This window comes from Lacerta agilis, chromosome 2 (assembly GCF_009819535.1).
Source record: "Lacerta agilis isolate rLacAgi1 chromosome 2, rLacAgi1.pri, whole genome shotgun sequence".
NCBI lineage: Eukaryota > Metazoa > Chordata > Lepidosauria > Squamata > Lacertidae > Lacerta > Lacerta agilis.
The window spans coordinates 80,725,154-80,753,053 of record NC_046313.1 but is presented as its reverse complement, the minus strand read 5'-3'; the positions used below and the strand labels follow the sequence as shown (position 1 = coordinate 80,753,053).

At 42.9% G+C, this 27,900-nt stretch overlaps 1 protein-coding gene across 1 annotated transcript; it reads left to right on the top strand.

The window, feature by feature from the left end:
• Positions 1–27,177, top strand: RAB7A (RAB7A, member RAS oncogene family). The gene is made up of 6 exons (XM_033141025.1): positions 1–142; positions 20,490–20,580; positions 23,763–23,889; positions 24,704–24,922; positions 25,258–25,386; positions 25,887–27,177. The coding sequence occupies exons 2-6, from the start codon at positions 20,528–20,530 to the stop codon at positions 25,980–25,982; spliced, it is 624 nt and encodes a 207-aa protein (XP_032996916.1). The 5' UTR covers positions 1–142; positions 20,490–20,527; the 3' UTR covers positions 25,983–27,177.
• The last annotated feature ends 723 nt before the right edge of the window (positions 27,178–27,900 follow it).

Genomic DNA, 27,900 nt, shown 5'->3' with positions numbered 1-27,900 from the left:
ACACGGCGGGCGGGTCCCGTGACCGGAAGAGGGCGAGCAAGAGGCGGAAGTGAAAGCGGGGAGGGTGTTTGGCCCCATTAATAGAGGTAGCCGAACGCAGCGGAGGGGCGAGTCAGCGCGGCGGCCGAGCTTTTCGTATACGGTGAGGGCGGAGGGGGCAATGCTGTGGGGCGGAGGGTGGGACAGCGAGAGACACAGAGAGGGCAGGGGCGGAGGCTGTTCCGGATCTACGGCCGCTGGGCCCGGTGCTGGGTGCGAGGCCCCGGGTGCGGCGGTCTCGGCTCGCTCGCCGGGGCTGAAGGACGGGAGGCTGGGTGAGGCTCCGTTAACGGCGCCTGAGCGGCGGCGGCTGCTGCTCCTCCTGCCGCTCGCCTCTTCGCTGGGGCTGCGTTTGCTGAGGGGTTTGGGGCGTCGAGGAGCGGATGACTGGGCCCCGCCCTGGTCTTCTAGGAAGCCGGGGAGAAAATTCGGGGTTGTTGTTTCTTTGCGGCGCGGGGGTGGTGGTGGCTTCACTATCCTTCGCCTGTGTGTAACAGGAGCGGGTCTCTTTCGCGAACACCGGCAGTGCCTGTGTGGCAGACCCGGCAGGAGAAGCCCGGGATGGGGGGGGGAGGGTTGGTTCCTCTTTCCTTGTCTGGCTCCCTCGTTCCCTTCCACCAGCGCCCTCCCCGGAACAAAGAAACGTGGGAAGTGGCCGCCCACCCCCAGGGTCCTGTCACTGTGCGGGCCGCCCGGGACCGTTCGGCTCCCGAGTCCTCGGGAAGCTCTGGAAGGTGAGAGCTGAGGAGCAGCTTGCGAGCCCAGCCCAAATTCCTTTTCCCCGCCCCTCCCGGCCAAACAATAAAGCTTCCCGTAGCTGCCGGCTGAGCAAGGCATGTTGGATGACTTCCCGGTGGGGGTGTTAGCCCTGTTCATGTTATTGCCGAACTTTTGTAGCCTTTGCTCTCTTCTCCACCTTTCCAGTGTAGCTTTATATTTGTGATTACCCGAGGAGGTTGGTTTGTTCCTTTGCTGTGCTTGGAAAGGAGCTGTTGAAGTGCATGCAGAGTTTGGGGTGGGGGTGGGAGTTGGGTTGGAGGGCGGTGCTTTTTCCTAGTTGGCAGCATGCTGCCAGACACTCGATCCCATTGAATGTAAATGGACTTAACCTGAGTGGAGTGCTGCACATAAGCTATTAGTAATGCTTGTGACTGGACAATACTAGTTTTGGTGAATTGCCTGTGTGGAATGATTTGGCGATATTTACACTGAGAACTAAGAGAGTAGTTATTTGAAGAATGTATTACAGAATCTGCTCTGAATACCTTGAATGTTAAATAAATGGGGCCAGCTACATGTTATCTTACTAGCTAAACATGAGGTCATTGATAAGTTGGGATGGTAAACAAAAAGTGATCTTCTCATCCTGGAGTGTTGCCCATGAGTAATGCTTTAGAAGTCACTAGTCAGATCAAGACTGCAGGTGTTCAGATCTCCAAGGTTTGAAGTGCTGATGTCCTTAAACATCTTATCTTATCTTAGTCCTATTGTAGTATATCTTGTCAGGCTGACTCTTTTAAACCAGTTTGCTAAACTAAAAATATTTAAGCACGATGACAATAGAAGCATGTTGTTTCTAAAGCATCATACAAATGGCAAGAACAAAAATGTATTGGGCCCTAAAACTGATTTTACTGTAATGACTACCAAATACTAACTACCATAGCAAAAGAAAACTTTTGTTTTAAAGCCAGCTGAAAACCAGCTCAATATTTAGGTAAACAGTAATGCAAAACTCCTGGATGCAGACTATTCATCAGATGTAGCATATGTAATCTAGTATCTCTTGTAGGCAGCATACATTTTCAGAATATATTTACTTTGTTCAGAGGCTGAAAAGTGAAACTTTACTTTCTGTAGGTGGAGTCCAGAAAACTCTTCCTGTTCTAAGCCATGCCCTCTCAGCTGGGAAGAACAAACATACTGTCTTGCTTGTGACTTCAGCAGCAGCTGATTAAGCACATGATTTAGTTTATGAATAGTTAACTATGATTTGTCTAGGTATCAAATAAATGCCATGTCTTTAATGGAAGCCAAGAAATACAGCATGTCACTCTCACTTTCAAAATGCTGGCATGTTTATGCAGAATCACTTTTTAGGGGGGAAATGGTCACATCCTGGACTTCATCAACATAGCCCCTATGTTCTAAATGTATTTTAAAAATAACTTTCAGTCTTATAAAATACAAATAGTACAAAATCTGTATAAATGTCTGCTTCATTCAGTTTCTCAGTAATAGAAAGATGCCCTTGCATATGTTTTCCTGCTCACAATACTTATAAAAGTTCCAGCCAAGGGTTCTTAAAAACTGACGCAAGAATGGATAAACCCAGAATACAGGAAATAGATCACCTGCAAGCTGCAGTACAAAGCTTCAAAAAGCATATTTACTTTTAAGTTGGTATTGAAATTTTGTTACTTTACCTGGCAGCTATTAAAGCAAGACTAAAGGCAATTTCAGTTCCACAAATTTGATTTCATACTGTGTGAGAGCATATACTTTGTGTGCGGAAGGTTCCGGCTTCAGTCCGGCTCTAGAGTAGCAGGTGTTGACTTATGCCAGCTACCAGAGAACTATGGTACTGCCAGTAAGAGTAAATGATACTGAACTCTGTGCACCAGTGGCCTGACCTAGTGTAAGGCAGCCTCCTAGGAAAAAGAAAGCTGACAACAGTTGAATTATATATGTGTGCTCTGAATTCAACCTGTATTCAGAATTATACATGGCAAGGGATATCCTGGAAGTGTGGTGTTATAGCAAACATTGTTAATGCAAGCCACTTGATGTTAAATCAACTAAAAGGGTACTGGACTTCCTTCCATAGTTGGAAGCTCCCTGTTAAAACGAATGTCTATGTACGGTAGGTAGGAGACTTTGTCTGGAGGGAGCAGTACACTGAATAGGGCCAAAAATGGTAGTTCTAGTTGGCGAATCTGTTTGAACCTGAGGGGTGTGTTCTTTTCTGAACATACTTCTGGGCAGTGTGCCAGCAGTGAGTGCAACTAGAGCAAAAGTGGCCAGGGCAAAGAATGTTAATTTTACTTTTATATAGTGGACTAGTTTCTACCTTAGTGTTGAAAGCTAGCATCATTATTAGCTTCACGGACACCCATCAACAAATATTCTGTAGTCAAGTTTATAGCGCAATCTCCCAAAGGCCAACTAAACAAGATGCAATATTAAAAACACGCAACAGTTAAAATAAAAATACAATGTAACTTTGCTTGTAGCAAACAGACGAAACAGTAAATGGTTAGTCTGCCTTTATTAAAATAAGTTTGTTTAAAATGCTTGGATAAAATGGTATTCACTTGACACTGGAGAAACAGAAGCAGTGCCAGGCAAGCTTCTTTAGTGAACATAGTTTTGGTGCCCACACCACGAAGGCCGTATTAGTAGCCATCCAACTGGCTTTACTTGGTGGGAGTGCAAAGAGGAATGTAAGGTTCAGGTAGGTATATATGGGAGAAGCCAACGTTTCAGGTAACCTGACCACAAGCTATTAAGGGATTTAAAACTTAAAGCCAGCCATTGAAATTGGGTATGGAAAGAGAATGGAAACCAACATAGCTGGTAAATTGCTGGCATAATATCACCAGAGTGTCCAGCCCCAGTTGATTATCTTGTGTTTCTGTCTTGAGCTAGCTGCAGTTTCCTGGCAATTTTTTAAAAGGATGCCCCTTGTACACTACGTTGCAGTAATCTAAATAGGCAGCTACAACCACATGCATAATTGTTCTCCAAGATACATCCATCCAGGTATTTTTGCAATTGATATACAGTGGTACCTGGGGTTAAGAACTTAATTCGTTCTGGAGGTCCGTTCTCGACCTGAAACTGTTCTTAACCTGAGGTACCACTTTAGCTAAAGGGGCCTCTCGCTGCCGCTGCGCCACCATCGCACAATTTCTATTCTCATCCTAAAGCAAAGTTCTTAACCCGAGGTACTATTTCTGGGTTAGCGGAGTCTGTAATCTGAAGCATCTGTAACCTGAGGTACCACTGTATAGCCTGAGTAGATAAAATTTGAAGGGGATATCCAATGTGCCCTCCAGATATTCCTGGACTAAAACTCCCATCATCCTTGAATGTTGGCCATGCTGGCTGGCAGTGTTCGAAACTCAGATATAAACTAAGTGCCAAATGGCTCCTTAAGCCAAGGTTGCAGTTGCCCAAACAGAATGTCTAGTTGCTATTTTGAGGCAGGACAGCTCTAAAGTCTTATTTTTCAAATGATGGACTGCCTGTGATTGTTTTTCAGTTAAACATCTGGCTAGTTTGGATGACTGCCTTGAGCTAGGTTAAGAGCTTTGAGAAGTGAAAAGTTGCTTGATTCAGGGACACTCCACATATGTATTGGCCTATTCCGACCGCTTTTCCTAATGGAGACTGCTCTTGCTGAGTGTGCACAGAAAAAGCAATTTGGTTTCAGAAATTCATTCTGATGATGCAGATAAAATATAACCGATAGAATTCTACAGGATGGAGTATTAGCATGTGAAAACATTCCAGATCTAATGATCCCCAAATGGTGGAGATCTCAGGCGCCATCCTGGCACCCAGTCATCTTCACTTCGTTGCAGGTGGTCGAAAGCCAGGTGCAAAATGTGCCTGGCTAATTTTGAATACTGTGTGGGATTGATTAGAGTTGGACTGTAGTCCAGGAGCATTAGGAGGGCACCATGTTGAGTAACCATAGTCTCCTTAATTTTTGGATGACAGTTTTATTGCAGCAACCTGAAGGCAGATTATGCACCAGTGCCTTACCTTGTTTGTGTACTTGATTTTCTGTGAGATGCATGAGGGTAATGTTCTTAAATCCAGATCCCAGCCATGTAGCACACTCTTGATAGCTGCATAAGATAAACATTAAGGTAGATTTCTGCCTCCCCACACCCCACTTGGGATTAGCCAACACAGAGTTGGTTTGTGATACTGAGATGAATGCACGAAGCCTTCTTGGAGTCCTCTGTGAAATAGCTGGAGGTACTCTCTGTAATATCATTGGCAAGATCATTTCAGTTGCAGCAACACCATCTCCCCGGGTTATCTATCCACTCACTGATGCTGACTTGCAAGTCTTGTACTTTTAGCCTTGACTAGTTATAAGGTGCAGGAAGAAAGTGAGCAATCACAGTGCTGTCCAAACTCTGCAGGGGTCTCATCCATGTCTGATGGGTGATCTCATTACAGTAGCTGCATTTCAGGTGAACGGCTGGAAGCATTCGCCCTAACACTAGCTGACAATTATATTCATCCCCATTAGATAATATCTCCTTCTATCTTCTGTGCCTCTATTCAGCTGCTGTCCAAAACTCTTCATTCTGTGCTTTCCTTAACAACGTTTTTCTCTGCCCTCTCCAGTGCTGGTAAATATGTTTCTTCCAATCTGCCATTTCATGCAAGGGTGTGAAAAATAACAAAATTAAGCTACAGGCTGGAATTTAATTCAGTGTTAAGTGGGATTCGCTTGTGCAAGGAAACATTTCCCTTTCTTCCCCTGCATGCCCCCTAATCTTGTTTTAGGGGTCTCCCACCCCTGAGCATATTCAGGAGTGGGGGGGGGGAGTCCCATGAGTAGGCCACATATACAACAACTCAGCTGAGTCTGCCCAGAGAGCTCAACCTAATACTATAGAACTGTGTGCAGGCAGAAGGCACTGTGAATTGGTCCATATACATTGCTTTCAGTGTTAGAAATTAGCCAGGCATGTTCTGCTACTGGCATAGGTCCAATTGCGACCACATGGAGATCTCTGATTTGGTGACTGACATCTCCATCTGGCTGGCCTCTCCAGCTTTCTTAAGCAGGTAAGCAGAAGAGCTTATTTATTGCATTTATATCTCACCTTTTTCTCCAAGGAGTACATGGTTTGCCCCCTCCTCAGTTAATCCCTACAACCCTGTGGGCTGGTTAAGAGGCTGTGATTGGCCCAAGGTCACCCAATGAACTTCATGACTGAGGGGAGTTAAACCCTGATCTTCCAGGTCGTATTCTGACACTCTAACAATATATGATGAGGGTCAGTGATGCAATTAAAGAGAGTCTGCATAGCTTCAACATAGCACATTTCTGGGTTGACCCTAACTAGTGTAGAATTAAACATCTAGTGTTAAGCTTGAGAAATATGTTTTCAAGAAACCACTCTGCACTATACAAATGCCCCAAATGCAAAGTTTGAAGCACCCTTTTAACACCATTGCATGTATTGGAGTACAACATTTTGTGTGTAGTGGAATAGTCACTTATTTTGCACTTGCACCCTAATGCTTTTCAGTCCATTCAGAAATGGACTCTCTAGGGCAGGCACCCTCAAACTGCGACCCTCCAGATGTTTTGGCCTACAACTCCCATGATCCCTAGCTAACAGGACCAGTGTTCAGGGATGATGGGAATTGTAGTCCAAAACATCTGGAGGGCCGAAGTTTGGGGGTGCCTGCTCTAGGGAATTGGAATTCAGCCAGCAGAGGGCTGGTTCAAAGACTGTTGCTCTGACTTATGTCAGGACAGGCTGGTGAGAACGAGGTAGGTTGTATAAACATGGGTTGGTTAGGTATTACAGTTGATCGGTAGGTAAATGACTAGAATAGGAGCTGCTGTATAGCATGCAGGCATTTCATGGAGCATTCTATTATCAGTTGCTGTCATTCTGGCACATATTGCTATAGGCATATCTGCTGATGAGATTTGCTTTTTGTTTTGTTTTTTAAACCAAGGCTGCAGCTTACATGCAGCAGCTGTGCATGAAGCTCTCTGCCCAGCACTGGTCTGCCCTTGGTGATGTCATTGTTGCTGTTCTATAAAGCCATTTCTTACATATAAGAGAGCCTAATTACATGGCAGGTTTTCTCAGGAGTGCTGTTAATGTAAACTGTCAAAAGTAGAAAGTCTGGTCAAGCCTACCAGCCTGATTAGCTAATATTATTTATTATATTGATGCGTTGCTTTGCACCAAAACAGTCACAAAGCAGCTTGCAGAATAAAAATCCATACGAATAAAAAACAACCTGAAGCTGTAAAGTACATTAAGAAGTTTCTATCCAATAATAATACATGAGGAAATATCCTTCCCATTCACCAAAGAACAATTGTCACAAAACCAACAGAATGCCCTCTAAAACAGCAGCAGTGCTAAAACCAATACATCTTTCCTGGTGCCAGAAAGAGTTGTTCCAGGCACCTTTACCTGTGAGAGCATTACAGAGAGGGTGGGTAGGGGCTGCCAGCTGAAAGGCCTGCTATCTCATAGCTAGCCTCTGGACTTCACTGGGGAGGACTTGCACATGTTGAGAAGGGCCTCAGATGACTATCTTGGACTCCAGATATATTCATATGGCAGAGCCATCCATTAGCTTTTGGGGTTCCAAGTTGTGTAAGGTTTATTTTATAGGTAAAAACCAGCACTTTGAATTGAGCTCAGTGGCATATTGTTAGCCAATTCAACTTCATCAGAACTGGTGTGATATGTTCAGACCCCTTAGTTACCATTAATAATCTGGCTGCTGAGTTCTGCACTATAACGGCAGCTTCAAAGACAATAATACATATAATGTATTGCAGTATTGTAGTCTAGACCACTGAAGCCAAACTCTTTCCTATCTAGATAGGATTGCTGTAGTGTTACTTGTGAAAGGCAGCAGAAGGAACCAGTGTTAGAAACTTGGATATATAATCTAATTGCCAAATAGCACTTTAAACCCAATGTGGTCAACACACTGGAATGTCTTGGCACTGTGCCCCCCCCCCGTTATTATTATTATTGTTCATTTCATTTCTATACTGCTTCATATTTTACAGAACAAATCTGAAAGTGGTTTGCAACATATTAAAACATCAAATAAAACAATACAGAATAAATAAAAAAATCAAGCTTCAAGGAAAATATTTCAATTTCTTCTCTTAAGTGACATTTTGCTTTTCCAAGTCACCAACCTGGCATCAGAAATCTCCACATGGTTGCAGTTGGACCCACGTCAGTCAAAAAATGCAGCTGGTGCCTGGGTAATTTCTAATACTGGAAGGCACCCTGCACTGGGGGGGTGGCACTTGTGCCTCCAATGGTTGTAATAGAGCCAGGAGGTCTCCAAGCTGCCCACCTGATCTTTTAGTGGGAGCACAACTTTGTCCAGAACATGGAGCACTCAATAAACCTTGGGGTTGGCAAAAAGTATTGCCTGTTTAAGCAAGCAGGTTATTCTTAACTAATTTTTTTAGATGCTGTTGTGAAATATGAACCCGTAAATTACTGAGTGTTGTGAAATTCAAAGGAGGTGGCATTTTAATTGCATGAGCGACTTGCTATAAAGGCTAATTCAGAGTTGAGACCATAAACGCTTGATAGAAAGATTTGCATTGTTCTCCTGAGTACTAAAAGTATTCCTGTATCATACAAGATCTAGTGTTGCTGACTTCTGAAAGAAAAATTGCATAGGGTATCTTCTCAGAGGGGAGGGGCTTATCTGTTACTTAATCATACTGCTTCACTAACTCAGGTTGTCTTTAAGCATCTAATACATTTGCCTGTGTGATCCAGCAGTTTGAAACTGCCCATTGTACCCAGATCTCCTGTAAACATTAAAAGTGAAGACTCGGTAAGATGGAAGCCTGGTTTATATTTGATAAACTATCATGAGGATAGTAAATCCTTGTGGCTAGGTAAGGAAACAGTTGCATTAACCAGGTGAGTTGTTCCCTTGATAGAAGATTTTATAATGATGAAATAAGACTTGATCTAAAACTAGACTAGTACGCTGCTGTATCTTGTGGACAGGTTGTGTGGCAGGGTAACTTATTTACCTGTACTTGCTGCTTAACAAATTACTCATTTTAGTTCTTCTTGTTATTAACTCAATAGATTTATCTGGTTTTCTGTATCTAGCTTAATTTTTATTCTTTATAGCCTGTGCAAACCCTTGTAACGTAAGTATACCATTGTAATGCTAATGGAGACCCTCCTACCTTGAGCCCTTCTTGAATCTTTTTCTGTTGCTTTCATGTGCCTCAAGCTTGGAACTAAAGGACTAGAAGCTAGCAAGCACTGGCAGTCATGTTTAGGTATCAACTGTTAGTGGTTCCAGAATCTGTGGGAGGCAGGACTGCTGTGCCAAAGTTGACTGTCAATCTAGGTGGTGAAGTGGTAGGGATTTGGAGGCAGATGAATCCATTGAATCCTTCATGTGTTAGCAGTGAGATTTTGTGTTGCATGCCCTTGAGCTTACTTTGAAAAACCACGTGAAATAACCATTCTAATATATCTAGGATCTGGCAACACCAAGTGAACCGATCAGGCTGCAAAGCCTAGTTCCACCCTACCTCCTCAGAGACTGAACTGCTACTTTCAGCTGTTCAGAAGCTTTTGCTAGTGTCTTTGCTGCTTCTCAATTTGAGGAGGGGCATTTATAGCAGGGGTGGCCAACTCCCAAGAGACTGCGATCTACTTGCAGAGTTAAAAACTGGCAATGATCTACCCCCTTTTGGCGGGTTCAGGTCAAAGTTGTTGAGCTTCTTTTTATGGGCTGCAGGGCTAAAATGTTTGGCTTTTTTAGGGGAGCCAAAGTTCTTGGGCTTCTTTGGGGGGAGCCAGTGATCCATCAGTGATCTACCACAGACGTTCAGTGATCTACCGGTAGATCACGATCTACCTGTTGGACATACCTGATTTATAGGAAAAAGTACAACTTGCCACTCAAATGTGTGGCTCTATCCTGGCAGCATTTAGAAACTCAGGAGAGAAATGCTGATTGCTTATACTTCTGCTCACTTCCAAAAGAATCACTCAACTGTGCTGAGTTCACAATACATCTAAAACCAGTATAGAAAGTCAAAGACTCATTCTGACAGGGTGGGGAAGCAGACATGGAGTGTTTTCTCAAGCGGGGGGGGGGGGGGGCAAGTGATTAAGCACCCTGAGCCCACACATGATGCTGTAATCTGACTGTGCAGCCTTGAGCCAAGTACTGTTCCTATGGACACCAGAGGGAGTGAACAGGAGGAGGGAAGACATGCCGCCAGAAAGAAAGTTAGCAATAGGAACTTGCTTAATTTGTGCAGAAACTGAAATCCTGTTCAGTTTTAACTGAATTTATTTCCTTCAAAGTAGCATAGCATGTTCAAGGTATCTTCTCTTTTGGCTCCTCCCCTCATGGTTGTGCTCTACAGTATAGAAGCACAAACATACCACAGTGTGCTAGGCTTTGAGACATATAGTAACTCCGTAGAACAGCTTCTGACTCCTAAGGGTAATCCAGAAAGAGCCTGTTGTGTCTGTGGCACAGTGTTGGTTCCATGTTTATATGGGAGAACTGACAATTTCATCAGATGCAATATATGTAGAGCTGCTGAACCAGTGTGGGTGCCACCTGTTCTTTTCCAGAAGCTTCTGACTCTTTACCTTCCTCCAGATGGGCACATGACAGGCCTGATGTCCAAATACCTTTTTAAAAGAGGCAGCAGCTGGTCAGGAGCCTAAAGCCATATTCAGGCCAAGTGTACAGGAAATCAGTAAAATAGCAAGGCTGGTAGCAGCAGACGTTACCTATGTGACTGATAGTTGGCCCTTGTCACTTACGGTCTTTAAATTTGCAGAGTGTCCTAATTCAGGTTCTACCTGGTAGTGATTGTGAAATGGTGGTTTAGTTGCTTGTGGCCAAATACCTAGCAGCCAAATACAGAATAAACTGTCCCATGTGAGGTAATATATATACATTAGCAGATGTAAATTAACTATGGGTACTATCTTAAGTCATGCTCTGAGTAGATCCATTAAAATTAATGTACTTAAAATTAGGAATGACTAAAAGTCAGTTTCTCTTGCTGTAGTCTGAATATTACCTGGTTGGAGACCACCCTAATAATGCAGGGGTTAGGAATTGGGTCCTGCTAGTGGGCCAGATTCCAAAATCCCCCCAATAGGCCACCTTGGGTAAGTGGGCATGGTCACTCATCTGTCAGGTGACTGACACCTGTCCAAGTTCAAAGGAAGTTGCTGATTCAAATCACTTCCTTCAGCCCCCACAGCTGCTCTAGAGAATTCCCAGCAGGGCTTCTATTCAGCATCAATCAGCTCATCAGTGCTGACAGGGAGCCACACTTGCAAAGAAACAAATGGACCCACCCTTCCTCACATTTGATGTTGCCTGTGACCTCAGGTATGTGGCAGGTGGCTGTGGTCTGTGGGAAACTCCGGCGGGCCAAATTGAGGCATGTCCTGGGCCTAACTAGGCCCACGGGCTGAAGGTTCCCCACCTCTCCTGTAATGACTTAATTCAACTTTTGTTTTATGCAAGCTGTTTGATAAATAAATAGCTGTTGTGATATAAAACAGTAAAACAGCAAAAACAATAACAAACCCCTTCACAATTATAGTGAGTAGAAAATGCTTTGGAACTACAGAATTTGGAACATGGTGTGAATTAGGCAGTATCTGGCATGTCAGAAGTAGCTTGTAAACCTTTTCCCAACTCCCAAGAGCCTCTTTCCAGCGTCACTCTAAAACAGGAATGTTCTTGGCGAAGTATATATAAATCTGAAAACATACTCTATGTAGTGAAGTACTGCTGTCGCAGACGCAGTAGATAGGTTTTAGGTTCTAGTATTTTTAAATGTGATTTCAAAAGAAAAATATTTAGGGAGGGTCATACACACCCTGCCCCTAAATGCTGTTGACTGCTGAAGTGGCAAACATTGTGTGAATTCATGGCATTCCTTAAGCAGTGGTAACTACCAGAGTGTTAAAGGTGCCAGATATTCCTTAAAAAATCTAATGCAGAACTTGACGGCTAATTCTGTACTCATTGAGCAGGTCAAATTTCTGTTACTTACAGCCTTTGCAAAAATTGAGATTCAAACTGGCTTAAAGGTATGCAACAAATTATATTTGCAAATACAAATAGTAAAAAAAAAGGTATATAAAACACAATAAACAAAAGCCAGACTCGAGGATAACAAAGCAGTAAAACAAGGGATGAAGAAAGCTATAATTATCAGGGTGATACCCAATTTGATTTTATTGCTATCTCTGAAAGCAGGGGGAGGCCCAATTACCGTGGTTCTGGTTAGGGGAAGGTATGGCATGGGAGGTAGGGCAGACCAGTTAAGGGGCTCATGGCACAGGTAGTTAGTGACTGTGCTGTGTGCCAGCCCCCTCCTCCAACCTGGGGAATTGTGGTTGTCATATCAGCCATCCCTCGGGTCTGTTACTGCTACTGTTGAATGCCAGGTCGGTCCAGAATAAAATCTCCCTCATCCATTGTCTGATTATGGAGGAGGAGGCTGATCTGGCATGTTTCACTGAAACCTGGGTGGGTGAACAGGGTGGAGTTGGTTTCACCCAGCTGTGCCCACCTGGGCACTCAGTGCAGCATCAGGCTAGACTTGAGGGTTGGGTAGGGGGAGTTGCTGTGGTTTATAGAGATTCTCTATCTCCAGGCTCTCTGTCCGGGGGGGGGGGGGGGAGAGTTTGTGTTCCTGGTACTGGACAATTGGGACAGATTAGGGATTCTGCTGGTTTACTGTCTGCCTCGCTGCCCAGCAATCTCCCTGCCTGAGCTGACGGAACTGGTCTCAGAGGCGGTGTTGGGGACTCTTAGATTGCTAGTTCTGAAAGACTTCAACATTCATGCCAAGGTAGCTGGCTCTGGGGCAGCTCACGACTTCATGGCTGCCATGACAACCATGGGGCTGTCCCGACATGTCCCCGGCACAAAGCACATGGCAGGCCACACTCTGGACCTTGTTTTCTTGACTGGGCAGGAAGAGGGTGATTTGGAGGTGGGGGACATTGATCCCCTATGTTGTTTAACTTCTACATGAAACCACTGGGTGGGGTTATCTGGAGGTTTGCAGTACGTTGTCAGCAGTATGCTTATGGCACTCAGCTCTATTTCTCCTTTACATCTGCAGGTGAGGCAGTGGAAATGCTGGACCAGTGTCTTGCCTCAGTAATGGACTGGATGAGGGCCAACAAACTGAAACTCAATCTGCATAAGACTGAGCACTATTAGTGGGTGGTACCCTAGACCAGATGGGTGGGAGATCGCCTGCTGTTGATGGGGTTACACTTCCTCTGAAGGAGCAGGTTCATAGCTTGGGGGCGCTGCTGGATCCTTAGCTGTTGTTCGAGGCTTAGGTGGCCTCAGTGGCCCAGAGTTCCTGCCACCAGCTTCGACTGGTTGCTCAGCTACTCCGCTATCTGGACAGGGATAACTTAACTACTGTTGTCTATGCTAAGGTAACCCCAAGGTTAGATTACTGAAATGTGTTATACACAGGTCTGCCTCTGAAGACGGTTCAGAAACTTCAGCTAGGGCAGAATTCAGCAGCCAGGTTGCTCACCGGCGCAAGATCATTTGAGCATATTACACCAATCCTGGTCCGACTGCACTGGCTACCAATTAGTTTCCAGGCCCAATTAAAAGTGCTGGTTTTGATCTATAAAGCCTTAAATGGCTCGGGACCACAATACTTCAAGGACTGCTTCTTCCCATATGAACCTACCCAAAACCTGAGATCATCTTCTGAGGCCGTTCATCATGTGCCGCCTCCTCGAGAGGTCCAGAGGGTGGCAACACAAGAATGGGCCTTCTCTGCAGTGGCTCCCCGTCTGTGGAATGCTCTCCCCAGGGAAGTTCACGTGGCGCCTTCATTATACATTATTCCTTTTTAACCAGGCCTTTGGTTGATCTGATTGACATCATATGCCCTTTTCAAATGTGGCTTTTGGAGGGAGGAATTATTGGGTTGTTTTTATTTTGATTGTGTATTTTGTGGTTTTATGTTTTGATTTTATTCTGTGAATCGCCCTGAGACCTCTGGGTATAGGGCGGCATATAAGTTCAGTACTTACTTAATAACTAACTAACTAAATAAATAAATATAAATATATAAATAGATATCCATGCAGCAACCAGTGCAAAAAGGTACCATCCCAGAAAAAAAGATGCTGAATGTAATCCCAATAAAGTAGGATCCCAATTCAAGTTCCTAGATAAAAGTATGAAGCATAAAATAGATCTTCCACATTGCATCCTGAGTCAGATGAGTCCAGCAGTACTGGCCACCAATCATGGTCAATGACATACTCTGAGAATAGCCATAAAGGCTTGCTTGATCTTGGGAAAAGCAAGATTAAACAAAATAGGAACTCTACAGTGGTTATCTTTACATAGTCAAGTTCAGCTGGAAGCTTTTGATCTTAAAAATCAGTCTTTTTGAACAAAGACAATTTTAAGAGCAATAATTTTATCATCTGTGATTTGGGTAATCAAAGAGTATATAGAGCAGGGATAGGGAACCTTGGGGCCAGGGGCTAAATGCAGCCCTCAAGACCTTTCTAGTTGTCCCTCAGGACTCTGTCCAGGCCACACTGTTTTTGCCTGTCTGGAATGTTTCCTTGAATAGTGCAAATGCCTCATTCTGGAGGGAGGGAGCTTTGTCTGTAAAAACCTCTGGCATTTGTGCAGCTGGTATATAAATCTATTGTACAAAGGTAAGAGTTGCATGCATTTGCATGCCTACATTTGCATCCAGCCCTTGGGCTGGAAAGGTTTCCAGCCCCTGATATTGAGAGTTTTTTTTATCTCGAGTTTCCTGGAGAGCCAATTCTATAACTTGAGGTATCATAAGATAATAAGAATATTATTCTATCTGAAGTTTTTAAAAACAGTTAATTATGGACTTGGGCCACAATTGAAGGAAGTCCAACTTCTTCATAAATTAAAGCTGATGGAACGGGTACTAATTGGTGCAGAAGGAATCTTAAATCCTAAAAATGCATAGCTCTTAGTTTTCCTTGCAATCTCCATTATGACAGCTGCCGAATGTATGGTTTAGGTCAGTGTTTCCCAGCTGGGGCCCCTAGGATATTCTAAGCCGCCACTACCACCCCCGTGAAAATTACATAAATGGGGGGGGGCACAGCATGAGGCTCAGGGGCCACACAATGAAGTGAGAAGAAAAGAAATTCTTTTTAAAAATCCTGATTGGCTGGCTATATGCTTGGTCAATAACAAGCAGGTAAGGGGGTGGCCTAGCGCTTCTTTCTGCCATGTGCATTTTCTTGGAGCAAGTCCTGGTTTGTTTCTAGCCAGAGAGGGTGATCGCTGAGGTTCCCGTTTTGACCACTGCTTGTAGCTGTTGCCAGTGCCGGGCCAGGTGGCAGCCTGGGCCAGACTCTGCAAGTCGCTGAGGTGCAATCCACCCCAGCACCTAGCAGATCAGGGATCCACCCCAGAGCCTAGCCAAGAAGGTATGGTGCTGCTGACTTGCATCAAGTAAATTACTGAGTGTCTACTCGGAAGAAAGCCACACTGACCTCAGTGGGCCTTACTCCCAGGTGAAGGTGTGTGGGGCTATAGTGTTTTATCTAGGCAGCCAGGGCTCCTCTGGATGACAAGATCTTTTTGCACTAGGTCAATGAGGACCACTTGGGACAGTCCTGGTTTTACAGAAATTGTCTCAGTTTGATTTGATTCCAGAATGCCCTACTTTTCCTTAGGATGTCCATATTTTCACTGGAAAAATGTTGAAGGGTATCTGACCCCCGAGCCATCTGAAGGCAGCCCTGTGTAGGGAAGTTTATTTAATGTTTAATGTTTTATTATGTTTTTTTATATATGTTGAAAGCTGCCCAGAGTGGCTGGGGCAACCCAGTCTGATAGGTGGGGTATAAATAGTAAAATTATTATTATGGAATACAACATTCCTATTTTCATCAGAGAAATGTTGGAGGGTATGGTTTTGGACTGTAACCTGTAGGTTCCCCCCTCTTTGTCTAATAACTGGGGTCAAATAAGTGTTGTTTACCTTTTTATAATACATGAAAGATGGATCTCCCTTGGGAGGTCTTGGACTCTCCTTCCTTGTAGATTTCTAAGCAGAGGTTGGATGGCCACCTGTCATGTATGCTTTAGCTGAGTTTCCTACTTTGCAGGGGGTTGCACTAGAAAGATGACACTTTGGATCCCTTCCAACTCTATGATTCTTTGTTTTTCCTGCTTTAACAATATTTTATTGTGTTCCTACCATTTAATGTAATTGTATTTGGTATAAATTATAAAAGATATAAATAAAACATACTCTAGCTACCTTTCTACCGGTAGGACGGGGGGGGGGGGCACAGGAGGAAACAAGGTCTGAAAAGGGCCATGGTCGGCAAAAGGTTGGGAAACATTGGTTAGGTAGCTGTTACCACCTTGGCCTTCATTGTGGCAAACTCCAAACTGTTCGGGCCTCTGGAGTAATTGGAATATATTGGCCCAAAACTAAATGCTGAATTTGACTTTACTCATGATGTACTTAAACTAGTCCAGCTGATCACCAAAGGTTGAATTTGCAGCAGGGCACGGAAGATTTATATAAAGCCTGAAACTAAGACGTGTTGTTGGCTCGTCACTAGGAAGCTCTGGCTCTGTGGATGTTTACAAAGCATGTGATCCTTCTGAGTCTTCAGGAGTCCTTAGTCATGCCTTGGTGGTAGAAGTGCTTGAACTGGCCAAGGCTGTATATCGAATAGCATGAGGCAGCCACTCTTGAACAATTGACACTCCTAATTGTGGCTGTCACGTGGACTTTTTAAGTATTTCTCACAAGTGACTCAGAAAAACTACTTTTCAATGGTAGTATTAATCCTTACTATGTGTGAGCAGTGCTGGCTGTTGGAATTCAGTAAGAAGCAAAAGTCCTGTTAACTGTCTTGGGTTTATTTTGCTGCAAGAGAGAATGTTGTGACAATATCTGACGAGGTGTCTAAAGGAACAGTTATTAAGCAAATTTTCAGGTTAATAACAAGTTGACTTAAGGCAGGATATTCTGATTATCTTAGTATCGGTCTTAATATTTTTGAGCTGCTTCATAAAAGATGCCTATATCACGGCCCATTTCTTAAGTAGACAATTTCAGTACTGTACCAAAATGTTTGAGGCTGTTACAGTTGGTGCTTTAGCAACAGAATTATAGTGCCTCAAGTTGCCTTGTGCTTGACAAAATTGTTCAGTGGGAAGGGACAAGGCTTCTTTGAAAAGCGGTAATAGCAAAACTGACCTGCAGTCACTAGTGTTTCTTTGGAAATTGAGACGTTAGAGGAATTAGCATCTGGTTACGAATGCTTCGGGTTACAAACGCTTCGGGTTACGAACTCTGCTAACCCAGAAGTAGCTGCTCCTGGTTGCGAACTATGCCCCAGGATGCGAACAGAAATTGTGCACCAGAGGTGCGTGCGCAGAGGGGAGGCCCCATTAGCGAAAACGCCTCTCAGGATAAGAACGGTTTCAGCTTAAGAACGGACCTCCGGAACGAATTAAGTTTGTAACCAGAGGTACCGCTGTATTCAACTCACCCATTTTTTAGTACAGCAATTCCGTTACGTGGAAGCTTCCACATACCAGTTGTTACTGCGTAGCTTCTCTTAAGCTAGTTGGCTCAAATGCAATGCTGTTGCTGTGAATAGTGAACAGGAGACACGAGACACCTTGTAACCAAATTCATTAGCTCTTTCAATGTGTCTAGATGGAAAACAAAGTGTGTACCAAGCATGACTTTTCCCACCTTAAAAAATGTTGGGTTGCCATGATCATCTGACATGCTCTTTAACTCTTTTCTAGTTTTTTGTGTGTGTGGGCAATAACACTCTCTCATAAGCAGTACTGCTTGTGCTGCTGTACTGCTAGCGTTCCTTGGTTGTATGGGGTTTTTAAGACTGAATGCCTCAAACAGGAATGCAGTGTTTGAAATTAGCCAAGCGGCAGGCGCATTTGGCATCAGGCTTTCGACCACTTGTAACCAAGTGAGGATGCCTGGGGGCCAGGCTCATGTCTGACATCATCTGGGGATCACTGGATCTAGATTGTTTTCACACACTAATACCCTATCCTGTAGAATTTTATCAGTTATATTTTATCTGCACAATTGGAATGAATTTCTGGAACCAAATTGTTTTTACTGTGCAGCCTGAGCAGGAGCAGTCACCATTAAGAAAAAGAGATCGGAGTAGGCCCTGGATCAAGTGACTTTTCTACTTTTAAGTTCTCAAAGCTCTTAAACCAGCTCATAGTTGTCATCTGAATTGAGAATCATTATCAGTCAGTCCATCATTTGAAAAATAAAACTTTAGAGCCGTCTTACCCAAAATGCCAACTAGTTGTTCAGTTTTGGCAACTTCAGCCTTGGTTTAAGGAGCCATTTGGCGCCTAACTTGTATACAGTCGTACCTCGGAAGTTGAACAGAATCCATTCCAGAAGTCCGTTCTACTTCTGAAATGTTCGGAAACCAAGGCACGGCTTCTGATTGTCTTCTGATTGCGCAGGCGCGCCGGAAACAATAGCGGAAGCTGCGCTGGATACTCAGCTTCCAAAAGAATGTTTGAAAACCAAAACACTCACTTCCAGTTTCCGATCGTTTGGGAGCCAGAACGTTCGACTGCCAAGGCATTCAAGAACCGAGGTACAACTGTATCTGAGTTTCTAACATTGCAGGAATGGGAAGCTTATGCGGTAGTGCTTTTGTGCAGCTCAAAAGAGAATTTCTGTAGAACTATTCCAAGCTGCATTTATGCATATAATTTCAAAAGCATGAAGCAAGTAAAAATTCCTGGATATAGGTGATCTCTTAAAAATGATTTCACTTAAATCTTGAAGTAAGACATCTTGGGTTTGTCAGTGTGGAAAATCAGAGTTCTAGATTAGAACAGGGCTTGGGAACCTCTGGTGTGCTGGACCCTGGCCTCACCCACCTATTGTGGACCACTTTGAAGAGGGTGGAACTGCCCACCTGTCATTCTCCCGACACTATGATGCAGGGCTGGAAATTAGCAGGGCGCCAGGTGCATTTTGCATCTAAAGATTCTCCATTTGTGAGCACTTCAAAAAGTCTGGGTGCCATTTTTTGTGCCTGATTGACACTCAAGGATTATTGAAATGTATGTGCTTTGAAGCCTCAAAGTGTATGCTAAGGATAGACAATATGCTAAGAAGTTTAACAATAAAGAGTAGAGTGTTTTGAAAACTGAAGTACGGAACTAATATTTTTATTTTAAACACCAAATAAAATGTGTATTAACAATTTCTGCAAAAAATGTGGTACTTAACAATGTGTCACATGTCAATTGCAAATTAGTTCATGCTTAGCAAAATAATAAATAGTGTGGGCCTAATATGGTACACAGGATGGAAATTTCCCTTGCCTGCAGTAGAAGTTTACAGCAATGAGTCTGTTGCACAATGTCTGGGTCCCTTAAGTGCCAGCTAAAACAACAAATTCTAAGGAACTGAGTACAAATACTAGTTTGTGCATTCAATGAGCAAGCCCAGTGATTAACTATTGCCATACCTTTTTTTTTTTAAGAAGAAGCTGCAAAAAGCTGCTGTCATAAGCTATCAGTGCAGTTTAGCAATCTCTGGTGTATGAATTGCATATAGAAATTGTAGTTAATTGCTGCTTGCCCCTTGTGATATTTTCGACTTCTACATTTGCTGACCAGCTGAACTTTATAGCTGTTTTATGAACTACTTACAGATGCTGCTATCTTGACAATAGTGACTATCCAGCATTCAAAGAACTGTGAAATCTTTCCCTTGCTCTTGTGCCTTCATCGGTTCTTCTTAAAAGCCCCTGCTCTCCTTCATCCTGCTTCCTTTGGAAGAGGCTGCTTGCGAAAGCTTCCTTGCTGCCTGTTTTCATTCTCCAGCACTTGGTATACAAACATTGCAAAGCACTGCAATTAACTGCCAGTGGGCCACTGTAAATCGATGGGGCCTTTAACCCTGAAGGGTGTGTGTAAACCTGAATCTTGTTGAGCATTTCTTTTCTCCCTATGCAATAGCCAAACCGCTTTCTAAACTTGTTATAGGTCTTTTGGTGAAAATTAAGACTTTTGAACTGGAGTCCTTGCTGCAGAGTCTAATCTGGTTAGTAATGCATGATTCATGCATAGAATAGGAGTAAGATGAGACTCTTTGTTCTTTCACAAGGGATAATCCTTGTGAAATCTGAAGCCTAAAGAGGACTGACATTGCAGTGTGCATAGTAGCATTGACTAAGACTGTTAGCATTCAGGCAGCTGGATAAAAAAAAAAGTATGTTGCATGCAAGCCATTGTTAATCATTGGGATTCTTCATTATTAGATAGTGTGGCAGCCTAGTTTCCTATCAAGCAACTTTTTGCTGCTCTTGTTTGGATACATTTTAGTTCCTTACTACTTGTGTTTCATGGCAAGACTTTCCCAGAACTTGAAGAGCCTGGTGGGTCCTCTTGTTTTCTAATCATAAGTGCAGGTCAAACCCTACAGGTTTAACAAGTATGTATCTGAAGAGGCAGTATGTACCTGTTAACCTAGCTTGAAGCCACACAACCTACTCAACGGTTGTCCTGTACTTTGAGATGCTGCAAGCAGCAAATGAGCTGCATATTTATTTATTTTTTAAAATAGTACTGTGTCTCTTTTTTTGGTCCAGTAAGTGCACTTGGAACTGATCTTCTGAACCCTTGAACAATGACTTCTAGGAAGAAAGTATTACTCAAAGTCATCATCCTTGGCGACTCGGGGTAAGTGGAGCCTCAGCAAAGTGGTGTCTGTTACTATTGGATGTAGCACAATGTTTGCTGCATCTTAAAATGCTCACTTGAAATGCATATGACTGGGGTAGTTGGAAGCTCTTTGCAAACGGGGACCTATCTATCTTCCTTGTAAAGCTACCTGAATTTTGTTTGCTTTACTTGCACTGTATAAATTGCTGTGCAGCATCATACATCAGTGAGCCGTGCAGAATCCAGGAAAACACTTGTTGAAATCCAAATTGTTGCTGCAATGGAATTGTGATCAAAAGTAAGGAAGCAACTTGGCCTGCAGCATTGCGTGTGTTGTGTGAATTACCACAAAAGGGAGAAGTGGATTTAGGTTTTGTAACAAGTTCAAGAATAATGACAAAAATAATAAAAATAAATAAACCAGCACTCCACTTTCAGTCCGTAGTTGCTGGGGAAACTTGTTTAAAGGCTCAAATTACACGGATATGGTTTTTGGGGTTTTTTTTTTGTTTTTTTACAAAAACTCACAACCCTGGAAGAATTAAGACTATTTTTTATTGTAGAGTAATTCTTCAGAGTCAGATGGTGTGTAAACTTACAAACAACTATATTGTTGCTGCCTAATCTAACCTTCAGTGCTGAATAAATTGTCAAAACATCCTACCTGCATTATGCTGCCTAGGCAATTAACTACTTCACCTACATATTGCATGACTGAGGAAATCCAGGCTTTTTGGAGCTTCCCACAAGAGAGAGAGCAGATGTGCGACAGAAAAATCAATGATCATAAAGCTTTACCAGTTCTCTTAAGAGCAGTGCTCTAGGCATTAAAGCAGCGCGGTTCAAACCATGCTGTCATAGAATACCAAATAGATGCTTAATGCAAATGGATGGGTTTTTTTTGTGAGTAAAGCTGTTTCACAACTGTCAGTGGAAAAGCAGTTTCATATTTGCTGCCTGGAATGTAATGTGACCCAAATTCTACTCTTAATAAACAGATCTGATGTCACTTGGCCCAGGCTTCTGAAAGATGTTGTGGCCATCTTGAGTACATCTCTGCAAAAGAGATTGGCCACTGCGGTCATAGTTGTGAAATAGCAAATTCTGCTAATGTGCCACACCAGCCTCTCAGTCGATAGAATGAAGCTTCCTTTAACAATCTGTTGTACACACATAGGATCTTGTATCATGCTACAGGAAAGGTGTAAGTGAAAGACCAAAACTATTCCATCCAGACTAATTTCCTTTCCTCAGTTACAGAGTATGAAAATCTGTGAACAGTCTGTATCACCTTATAGGCAGAATCACATCATTTGAAAATAAATTTGGGCCGCATCTCGATACTGGTCTTGTGAAAGAGCTCACTTCAGCACCTAAAGATACTAATGAAATTAAAGCCTAGTCTAGTAGAGACACCATAGGTTTCACAATTCTCTCAGCACAATTAGCTGTTTTAATTCCACATTTGTGAAGGTCACCGGTTGGCAAGACCTTGAAAGACCTACATTGGCTCCCAGTATGTTTCTGGGCACAATTCAAAGTGTTGGTGCTGACCTTTAAAGCCCTAAATGGCCTCGGTCCAGTATACCCAAAGGAGCATCTCCACCCCCCATCGTTCTGCCCAGGCACTGAGGTCCAGTGCCGAGGGCCTTCTGGTGGTTCCCTCGCTGTGATAAGCCAAGTTACAGGGAACCAGGCAGAGGGCCTTCTCGGTAGTGGCACCCGCCCTGTGGAACGTACTCCCACCAGATGTCAAAGAGAAAAACAACTACCAGACTTTTAGAAGACATCTGAAGGCAGCCCTGTTTAGGGAAGCTTTTAATGTTTAACAGACTATTGTATTTTAATATTTTGTTGGAAGCCTCCCAGAGTGGCTGGGGAAACCCAGCCAGATGGGCAGGGTATAAATAATAAATTATTATTATTATTAATGGCATGTTGAAATGCATTCTTTATTTTCAGACAAAGAATATAGCACCCACCTTACTGATAGTGCATTTGATGTATTCATCTAATCATTATATTTGAAAATGCTGCTTCAGATAGCTCATGCAGCCTCTTTGTCTTGGAGCCTCTTTTGTTTCAGTTATTCTGTGGGATAGCTTGTTCCTGACCCCAATTCAACCTCAAATTATTAAAGGGATGTATTGGAGGGTTAACTATTTCTTTCATAAGTAGAATGCTAAACACGGGGCTGAATTGTCTTTTTAGGGTTTTATGTTGCCTTTCAAAAACACTTGAAACTTTCATAAAAACATGTATTTAAAAATGCATGTTAAACAGCAGAATACAAAAATTTCCAGGCAGACCAGAAAAGAGCTATACTGCAATTGAAAACTGAGCAGTGGCATTTCAAGATCAAGATCATTTCAGTAAAAAGCAGATGGCAATAAAAACATTCAACTTAAAAGCAAACTGACAGGCTTTAGGTGCTTTCAGACTGTTGATATTTTCAGGTGAAATTCTGTTGTGGCAAATTTAAGTTATGCAGTTAAAGTTGATTTTGAGGTCTTGCTCAGCTAACTGTTTCAACAAAAGATCATACTTTTTGCCAGAAGGAAAGTGACAGGCAAATGCACTAGAAAGGAAGGTGACATTTGCTTAGTGCAACATCTTCTGATCTCCCTGTGAACAAATTAGGATGTATTCTCAGTTAAATGGGTTATGTGGAAGTGATCCCAGATGCACCTAAATACAGGGCCACCACTGAAATGACCCCTAAGAGGAGTTAGTTGTTTGGATTTCTTTACCTTTTTCATTTATATCCTGCTATTGTTCCATCATGAAACCCAATGCAACGTAGGTGCTTTCCAAACAGTACATGCAGACCCAGACCCAAACTCTGGCCTGTTACCTTCAGCAAAGTGGTGGTCTCACATACCTTCAGATCTAAGGTGGGGTGGGCATCCTGTGCCCCCCCCCCCCGGTTACTGGACTGCAGCTTTTCATCATCCCTGACCATTGGCAATGCCAGCTGGGGCTAATGGGAGTCCTACAACGTTTGGAGAGTCGTAAGTTTGGCACCAATGCACCAGGGTTTTAGTTGTAGTCCTAAGGATTAAAACACTCCTGAATAAATCCAAAAGTGATGCAGGATAACTTGTATTCTTCTGTAAATGGAATATGGCTATATATTGTGTGTGCACAACAACATGTATTCTTTGTATCCTTATGGCTTTTCCCTCTTCCTCCTCTCATAGGGTGGGAAAGACATCTCTCATGAACCAGTATGTGAACAAGAAATTCAGTAACCAGTACAAAGCTACAATAGGAGCCGACTTCCTCACAAAGGAAGTGATGGTGGATGACAGGCTAGTCACAATGCAGGTAAGAATTGTATCCGTTGCATTTCTGCAACTTGCAGAGATCTACAGATTGTATTTTGTGTTTAGGTGTTTATAATCTGCCTTTCTGCTAGACAGCATTGATAGCGCTAACAGCGTGGTAGGGAGCAACGCCCAGTTCGAAAGAGCCAGTCACACCAGGCCCTGCATTGATGCTTGAAAAGCAATGGGATGATTGACTGATGGTATCAAGGCTCAGCACACTGTTGTGAACATGCCTTGCTCTTTTTGAGACTCTGGAGGAGGCAGTGGCAAACGTGAGTGTGCGTGAGAGACAGATACTCTTGACGCGTTGACACGAGCAGAAAAGAATCTAGATCTTACTAGGGATGGCATATTTGATAGTTGGATAACTATTCTAAACTAGCCATTGTCAAATATCTACAGAATGCTTAAATTATATTATGGTGTCTTGTTAGTAGCAACAGAAGTGAAAGTGGCTTGCCCCTAACCCTGTGGTGCCAGAGGGCAAATTGAGTAGCATCACAAAACCTTTACCTCTGGCAACCTGCTCTAATGCTGGGAATCTCCCAGCAAGACCACAGGCAAAAACAACCCTGAGCAAAAACAATTAGATGAAATTTAACAGATGTGAAGTCCTGCATCTAGGTAGAAAAAAATCAGAGGTACAAATATAGGATGCAGGAGAGGCTTGAGATGCATGGCATGAATGTGTTTCTTCCAAATTTGTATGAAATTCTGACAAGCAGCGTTATGGCATTGAGGAACTTCAGTCAGTATGATTTTGAGGCCTGATCTGGGCTTGTCCCTAAGAGTTCTTCTCCAATGTCTTGCAGATATGGGATACAGCAGGGCAGGAACGGTTTCAGTCTCTGGGAGTAGCTTTCTACAGAGGAGCAGACTGCTGCGTGCTGGTGTTTGATGTAACGGCTCCCAACACATTTAAAACTCTCGACAGCTGGCGAGATGAGTTTCTCATTCAAGCCAGTCCGCGGGATCCTGAGAACTTTCCTTTTGTTGTGCTGGGAAACAAGATTGACCTTGAAAACAGACAAGTAAGCTGGTTGATGCATAGTGTGGTGTTTAATTATAATAATTATCAAAGCAAACATTCTGAATCTACCACCGTTAACCGGGATCTCCTAAGGATGCTAAATTGAATCCTGTCTGCTATTTTTAAATAGTGAAGAGAAAACAATGGGGCGGAATGGGGAGAACAGTTGGTGAACAATGTTTCTTGGGGATTCTGGGAAACAAGGGGTTTTACATTTAGTATGGCATATTGCTGTGCTTTTTGGCAGTGAAAAAAGATAGCTGGTACATACATGGAAGATGAATGTGGTTGACTTGGTAATTATAAAGAGCTTAAAGGAGTTTGCTTCTATTACAGGTTACTACAAAACGAGCACAGGCCTGGTGCTACAGCAAAAACAATATCCCTTATTTTGAAACCAGTGCCAAGGAGGCCATTAACGTGGAACAGGCTTTCCAAACAATTGCACGAAATGCACTTAAGCAGGTATGAGTTCTAGTGCCCTATTCTGGCACTCTGGTCCTTATTCTATATGCAATATCAAACCGGGTGATGGCTGGAGATAGATGATGGAGGCACTGATGCCTTTGTGCACTGGCATTTGTCCAATATGTTTTCCAGTTGAACAGGATTCTGAAACATTGCAAACACCTGTTTTCAAAGGCAAAAGTGGGATGAACATACACCCCCACAGGTAGTGATGCCTCTTACGTCATCAACAGTTGGAATTGTGTGTTTCGGTTCATGGCACTTCCAGGTGTGCTGCACCTGGTTTTTACAGTGCACCTTCTCCTGCCATAAACTGTAGTATTAACTTGGTTCTGTCCAAGTTAGGAAGACTCTACTTTGCTTGCTTCCTCCAGAGAACAGGAGTTGGAGAGGCAGGTATTGGACATGATGGTGCAGTGGTTCTATTAGCACCCATTTAGTTGAATAAAAGGACCAAATTGTAGTTGGTGACACTTTCTTTCTTTCTTTCATGATAGGAAACTGAAGTGGAGCTTTACAACGAATTTCCTGAACCTATCAAACTAGACAAGAATGACCGGGCGAAAGCCTCTGCGGAGAGCTGCAGCTGCTGAGGTGGGGCTGGAGGGGTTGAGAACAGTCCTTCACAAACAGATATCACACTTAGGCCTTCAAACACATACACACACAGCCCCTCTTCTGTGTAAAAAGAGAAACAAGATCCTATTTTCAGTGGCCAAAATCACCCATTTTACCATGAACAACTTGTAAGCCCATTCCTTTACACACCTCACACGTCCCTACATCCCATCTCATTATTTCATGGTAGCAGACCTTTCTCCTAGTTTTAAAAAGAGGAAACTATGTTTGGAACTTAAGCTACTTCCAGGTGTCCCAGCGGAAAGAAACTATGTACAGAATCTGTAACAATTTACCTTTTAATGTCTTGTGTTTCCCCTGTGAAGGCTGCAACTGGAAAGGCTGATTACTCATAGTTCATTGCAAGCTCAGCATTCGATCCAACTAGGTTGAGTTTTGTATGTATCTGTTAATGCTTGTTACTTTTAACTAATCAGATCTTTTTACAGTATCCACGTATTATGTAATGGCTTCTTTAGGAGAAATCTTATAGTACATGTTAATATATGCAACCAATTAAAATGTATAAATTAGTGTAAAATTCTTGAATTACATGTTTAAGTACTGAAACACAGGTTGTTTAGGAAGTGAACAGGACACTTGTGGAATGCCGTGTGCTAGCAACACAAGTCCAGATAGAGGCAGTATTCTGTACAGTAGAAGCAAGAATTATGTAAACATTTTTATTGATTTTAAGAGCCAAAAAGCTTCATCTTCTGGAAAAATATTGTCTGGCTTCTTTATAGCTAAAACTTCAAAGGATGATTTGCATAACCTTGCACACTGGATTATTGGACTTAAAAAAGAAAAATTAAATACAGCTTTCAGAATGATCACTTTGTTTGCCTTTTACCACCACCACCACCCTTCATGATTAATTCTGCAAATGTAAAGAGGAATCTAACATGTCTGTCTTGTAGAACAATCTCCATATGGGTTGTGATGGTCATTCTTGGTGACTAAGAGCACCTTCCCCTTTCTCTCTTACTGTCACTAGTCTGGATTTTCTGGATGGAAACTTGGCAACTTTGTTCTGCCCTCTCCTTGTTCTTGCATTTGTAGCTTTCTTAAATGGAGCCCTTCTACTGTTTTTCCCAGAGGTCTACATTCTAGTATGTAGGCAGAGCTCTTCTGTAAAGAAACATGCCAATAAACTTAACAAGAACAAAACTTCTTGCTCCTGTTTCTATTTTTATCACCTTACTGAAACTGAAGCTCCTGAGCTAATTTTAATCTCTTCTTGTCCACTGCCCACTTTTAACTGTTCTATTACTTCTCCTTAGCATAACCTTAGCCAGCCAGGGAAAGGGTAGAATGCAGCAGAAATCTCAGTTTCAGCTTGCAACAGTGAGGAAGTAAAGCTGTGCTGCTTTAATATTTTTATTTCTTGTAAGGGAAAAGTTATGACAGCAAGCATTAACATGCTTAGATTTACCATGCTAATTCTCATCATGAGCTATATTGGATAGTTTCTGTGGCTAGACATTGGCCTTGTTTGCATGTAAGCTAAGCCAAACCATGGCTTAGCATGAATGAGCAAATGTGTTCCTGGAGTGAAAATTGTGTCTGCTGAAAGCCATCTCCCAAACGCCCATCCTGTTACTCCCAGCCACCCAGAACTATGCCAAGATTTGGCATTGCATCTGAGCCTATTTTCGAGGTTTGCTTGTTCTTGGCTTGCTGTTCATGGCTTGAGCAGAAACCAACCACAGCTACAGGTTCATACAATGCTAAACCCTGACTTATTCCTATGTAGCACAGCAGGACCAGGGAAGGAGCACAGTATTTGCATTCTTCATTCCAGGAACCCACACATCTGCATATTTGTGCTAAGTCATAGTTTGGCTTAGCACTGAGTGCGAACTGGGCCATTGTCTTCTATAGCTAACTAAT